Raw genomic sequence first — 6,000 nt, 5'->3', positions numbered from 1 at the left:
ACTATTATAAAACAGAAAAAACAAGTTAAAATTGTATATATGTGTGTGTGTCAGAGTAAAACTGGTGGATAGTGTCAGAATAGATTAGTAAAGAAGCTGGCAAAAACAATTCTATGGGAGGTTAAAAAAAGATAACTATTTTGAAATTGTTGAGACTGAGAAGCAAAAGGAGGAAGGGTGAGTAGCAAAGACTATCAGGAACAAAATTCACAAGGTAACTATCCCAAAGCCAAACCTGCAGATGCAAGTCTAAGAAGGGGTCTTAAGATGTGCTCAAGTGACAAATGTGTGCAGGAAGATCCTCGTGCTGTTAATACGAGGAAGTCTTCTGGGGTATGAAAACATGATTCATGCTTGCCATAATCAAGCTGAAAGATTTTTTTCCAGAAATATACACTTGGGATTTATAATTAAAATTTCACCCCAAATATAACTTAAAATTTGATAGCAGAAAAATCAAATGATATATACAATGCTTCCATAATGCTATTGGTATCAGTTTTTGCTATCTTAAGTTGGGGAAATGACACTTGGGGAAATGTCATGTGTTCACAACACTTTAATGTGCTATTTTTTCACATGGCAAATGTCAAAAGCAGGTTAAGTAGGAAAAAGGCAGCTTTTTGGTATCTGAAGACATCCATTCCTATTCTCATGAACTGACGAAGTATATAATAGCAGGGATTTTATTTACATGAAGCACTTGTTTCCATTTCTTTCGTTCATTTAGAAAGATTTTGATGCTAAAGAAAAACTCCGTTTTTTTCACTAGATTATTCCTGATTTCTGTGTATTGATATTTTGCAAATTCATATGAAAATACAATAATCTGACCTAATTAAAAGTGTAATTTATAATAGCTCATGCAGTACTTTTTACCAGTTAATCACATGATAAATAAATGATAGAAAAATAATCTTCTGGGTTAAATATGGCTTTATTTAGCATACTAAAACACAGAAACATAAGAAAATTGGATCTAGTATAAACATAAAAAGTTAAATACCATAATTTAATGTAAACCAAACATTTGAAAATGTGAAGTATTGTAATAAAATACATGCTATTTACATAGAACTGAGTTAAAACTAACTCTGTAGTTACTGGATCAGATCATCAGTCCTGAAGAAGTTATCATTAGCAATCAACAAATATAACATCGCCATTTTAATTGGTCAATATGAAAAGAAGCAATCATTTTGTTTATTTAAATCATATAGAATTTACTGGGACATTTAGAGCAGCAAGCCTAAATTGCCAGTTCAAGGATTCCAGACACAAGCACTGCAGGTTGAGGTTTGAAAATCTTTCTACTTGAGGAACCATGAGCAGATCCTTTTATTTAATATAAACCATTTAATTCCATTTACTCACTGTTTAGAAAGATATAAAGTATATTCTGCAAAAATAAATCTTTATTAAAAATGATCAAGGCAAATGCAGTATCAATCAAGTAGGAAAGGCAAAGCATAAAAATATACATTATTCCAGATAAGCCCCTTAATTATAATAAATGTTAAGAAACTCAATTTATAAAACCAGAAGGTCTAGCAAAGGGTATTTTAAAAGTATGAAACCTAAAGTGTACTCAAACACAACAAAAAAATGTAAAATCAAATTTCTTGAAGAAAGTATTTTGTTTATTCTATCATTATCATGGAAAAGTTACCATGAAATTTATGGTTAGTGCAACTATTATTTACTATGAAGTAGTGTTTTTTTCTGATCAATAATCTAAATAGTTGTCTAAACATTTGGTTTTTGTTCCAAGAACCATCACTCATTCTTATACTTCAGTGCGGGAAATGTTAAATCTAATATTCAGACTTCAAAATGTAAAATCATGTTACAAGAACAAAAACCTAACTTAATGACCATATGTCTTGTGTTTTTGTCTAATTTAAAATTTTGGCTTCTGGATCCCCCTTTACATTTTTTGGGAAATCTAGATTCTAAAGAACTTTTGTTTTTTGAGATTTATATCTATCAATACTTAGCATGTTAGAAATGGACTGAAAAATTAAAACCCTAGCTCATCTAAAACTTAAAAAAAATATATATGCCAATACAGGTGTATAATTTTTATGAAAAATAGCTATATTTTCTTTTTTAAAAACATGTGTGGGAAGACTATTTTTTTCCATTTTCAATTCTGTTTTGAGAGACATAGAGTAAAGAAATAAATAATGTCTTCAGATAGGATGAAAATATTTTGGTTGAACCGATCCACTGGAAGGCTGTCAGGAACTCTAAGGGTCTGTGACCACATTTGAAAATTACTGGTCTCATCTAAAGCCTAATATTAGTGCTGCACAAACACAAACACAAATCCCCACAAAAATAGTCTCAATTTTCAATTATAAACAACCTATAAATCATCTTGCACACTGAATCAAACATCTATAACTACAGACTTAATTAGAATGTAAAGATCATATAGTCAGAAAAATTCAAAGCAATATTTTTGTGGTGAGACCATATTTTTCCATCTATCAGACCTATTAACTAATTTATGTACTTTGGTATAATTTCCAGCATTTCTTCATCTTATGCTGCATTGGCAAATGTACTTAAATTGGCACAGCTTTTATATAGTCCAGATTATATCAAAAGGTAATAATACCCTGTACATTCAGAGGAAAATATTAGTTATTTATGGAGCAGAGTGCTCTATGTGTCATTATGTGAAAGTTCTAGTCAGTTCTAGGGAAACAGGAAGAAATGTCCCCCTGGAGTGCAATACTAATGTTATAGTCTTAGATTTGAATAGTTCTTCACATTTTACGAATTACTGGTACATACATCATGTCACTTGACCTTTTCTAAAATTCTTCTGAAATAGTTTATTTTGGCAGTTCATTCACAACCTGCTCCCCCCACTCCAAGGGAAAGACATAAAACTACTGCATCTAAAAAAAACTTAATAGAATATAAAATAAACAGCAACAATAATGAGATCTTTGTGGGACGAAACTAGATTTAGTGTGCATCTACTATAGCAGATACTGTGTAATCATATTTTATCAACAGAATATCAACACAAAAATCACAGCTTATAATTGAATGGAAAATTGTATACTAATAATTTTGAGAATAAGATTTCAGCCTGTATAAAACATTAAGAATATAATTCAAAAATTGGTTCTAGCTAATCTTTCAAGTAGATGAAGAGTTTATTGTAGAAATGAGAAAATAAAAATTAGTGTAAAAGAAAAATATTATCCCATCATACGATGAGCAAAGGAGTGGTCAGTATCTACTCCCTGTTTTAACACATACATTATTTCATTACCTAGAAATTCTTGCAAACAAGATAATAATATGAATGGCATGAAGCATTCAAAGATGGTAGCAAATTTTAATGGGATAGTGTGTGGTAATCAGCCAAGAAGAAAAATCCTGGTACAATATGAGCTAAATGCCAATAATGGTCAATGATTTCCTTGTTATATACTATAATCTCTGTCTACCTCTCCCTCTGTGAGATGTCTCTAAAATGAGAATTAATCCATGTACATTTTTTTCCTTTCAAGAAAGAATTGGGAGTTTAACCAACATCTATAATGGTTAGAAAACATTGCATGTTGCTAACTATCACATAAACTGTTGGTTCCACTTGCCTTTTCAATTTTGGTAAGTAATGCTGTCTTTACAGGTGGTATAATGGAAATTAGTTAATTTTACAAGAGTTATCCACAAACTGGATGATGCATATGTGGCTATATGTGTGTGTGTGTGTGTGTGTGTGTGTGTGTGTGTGTGTGTGCAATACATACATATACATATTTGTGCATTTGTAAAGACATGCATATGGTATCACAGCACTTACAGATCTTCACTGTAGGCATGTCTTTCCTTCATGTTTCTTCTTGTAAAAATGAACATAGATAATGCTTTTATAATAAGAAACAAAACTAAAGATAAATCAACCAGTTAATGTAAAGTGGTATGCTGTAAGAATCCAATAAAATAAGCCAATGCACATTTATGTAGTGGTAAAGTGCTAGAAAGTTCTTCCATTAGTATTTTAGAAATGATTTGAGTAAAAAGATGTTTGCAGCTTCATTTGATGGTGGTGACCACAGGCACCATAGCAATGGCACTAGCTGAGCTGGAGTTTACTATGTCCTCATATTCTGGTGGTGGGTCTAAATGAGGTTCTGTTTCACTCCTTCTCAAGTTCACCTGGCCAGTGGCTTCCTCATAGGTTGGTGGGGGATCACAGTTGGAAAGGCGAGTGGAGACAGAATCGGAGCGCCCAACAACGTATTCCAAAAAGCCTGGAGACAATCCACTGTTATCAAAGACTTCATCTGGTGGAGGAGGTGGTGTAATAATGTTAAGATGTTGAGGGAAAGGAATGTGACTTTCAGTTACTGTCTGTCTCCGAGTTTTGTTTCTTAGAAAACATCTCCAGATTAAAAAGATGACAAGGAGAATAATGAAGAGGCCAAAGATTAATGGGAAAGTAAGATAAAATTGAAACCAGTCACTTCCTCTATTGGTCTCTCCTTGTTGTGCTTTTGTGTAGGTGCTCCAAAATTCTTTCTGAAAATACAAAACAAAATAATAGGAAAAAATCAGTATGGTCATAAGATGGTAAATATGAACAAATATTTACTCTGATAATGACAAAAACCTAAAATCAGATGTGTTGCTTCAAGTGGCATAGCCTTATTTTCCATGCCAGCAAACAACAAATATAGAAGTCCCTCATTAGAATGGAGATAGTCCCAAAGAAATTGATTATCAGTTGAAAACCTCATTCATTTACTGCATTTAATAAACTTGACTACCAAGCATCATAGCTTAAAGATCAGTACACCGAAGTTTCAGGTCTTTTATGGTTGCATGGCTGACAAAGGTAATGGAGACCTGCTGCTCCTTTGAGCTGAAAACCATCTGCAAAGAGTTATGCACTGACAAGGAAAATCTCAAAATTCAAAAGCTTAAATACAGTACTACTGAATGCGTTATCATTTTCTCAGCACTGTAAAGCTTGAAAATTTTTTAAGCAAAACCATCATTGGTCAGGAATTATCTATATAGAGATCATCATATTCACTTTGGATGCTGTCTAAAAGAGCCATAACACAAATCTCTTTAATAAATTTAAGAGTTATTTACATTTTTAACTATAGCATTTTAAAAATAGTCATACAATTGGAAGAGAGTCAGGGAATAGCTGTGGTGTTTTAGAGTGAAAATTTAAAGAGTAGGGAGAGGGTTCAGTAAATAAAGTGCTTGTGCAAGGATGAGGACCTGAGTTCAAACCCTAGCACACCTATAAACAAAGAATATGTACACAGACCGCAGTATATACATATACAAAGTAAAAGACAATTAAGAACTGAGTTTTTCTCTTTTTCAGATAATAACAAGCCAAGCGTTGGGGGGAGTATTTGCAATATAGATATGCATATAAATGTAAGGACGTACATACATGTGATTATGACCTGTCACTCTCCATGTTCAATTCTGTGATTCTCATTATATAAGCCCCATCATGATTAATAATATGTGATGGCTAAGGCTATTGTAGGCTTTTAGTACCCAAGCATTCAGCGGACAAAACACCTTGTTTCCTAATGGTTCTGTTTGGGAAACATAATGGACATTCCTCCTCATCTCCCTTACCAAATGCAATGCTTTATACACAGATGCTAACTGTGAATATATATATATATATATATATATATATATGATGGAGGAAGGTCATTGGCTAATAAAGGAACTGCCTTGGCCCATTTTATTGGTTAGAGGATAGGTGGGAGGAGTAAACAGAACAGAACGCTGGGAGGAAGAGGAAGTGAGCTCAGAGTCTCGACAGCTGTCCTCTCAGGAGCAGACGCCTGAGAGAGACGCCATGCTCCTGGCTCCTGGGCAGACGCACGCTATGAAGCTCCGACCCAGGATGGACATAGGCTAGAATCTTCCCGGTAAGCGCACCTTGGGGTGCTATATACAGATGATTAGAAATGGGCTAAATTAATATGTGAG

The 6,000-nt window shown here is 33.3% G+C and overlaps 1 protein-coding gene across 1 annotated transcript in view; it reads right to left on the bottom strand.

Annotated features, from left to right (window-relative positions):
- Positions 1-926: 926 nt before the first annotated feature.
- Positions 927-6,000, bottom strand: part of LOC121444871 (transmembrane gamma-carboxyglutamic acid protein 1) — a 129,047-nt gene continuing 123,973 nt past the window's right edge. The window contains exon 4 of the mRNA XM_041646797.1: positions 927-4,548. Coding sequence (XP_041502731.1) covers positions 4,063-4,548 — 486 coding nt within the window. The 3' untranslated portion in view covers positions 927-4,062. The remainder of the gene's footprint in view (positions 4,549-6,000) is intronic.

Source organism: Microtus oregoni, unplaced genomic scaffold (assembly GCF_018167655.1).
Source record: "Microtus oregoni isolate MIOR12 unplaced genomic scaffold, Mior012 000145F_ref0000173, whole genome shotgun sequence".
Taxonomy (NCBI): Eukaryota; Metazoa; Chordata; class Mammalia; order Rodentia; family Cricetidae; genus Microtus; species Microtus oregoni.
The sequence above is the reverse complement of the archived record's forward strand: the minus strand, read 5'-3'. Positions and strand labels throughout refer to the sequence as shown.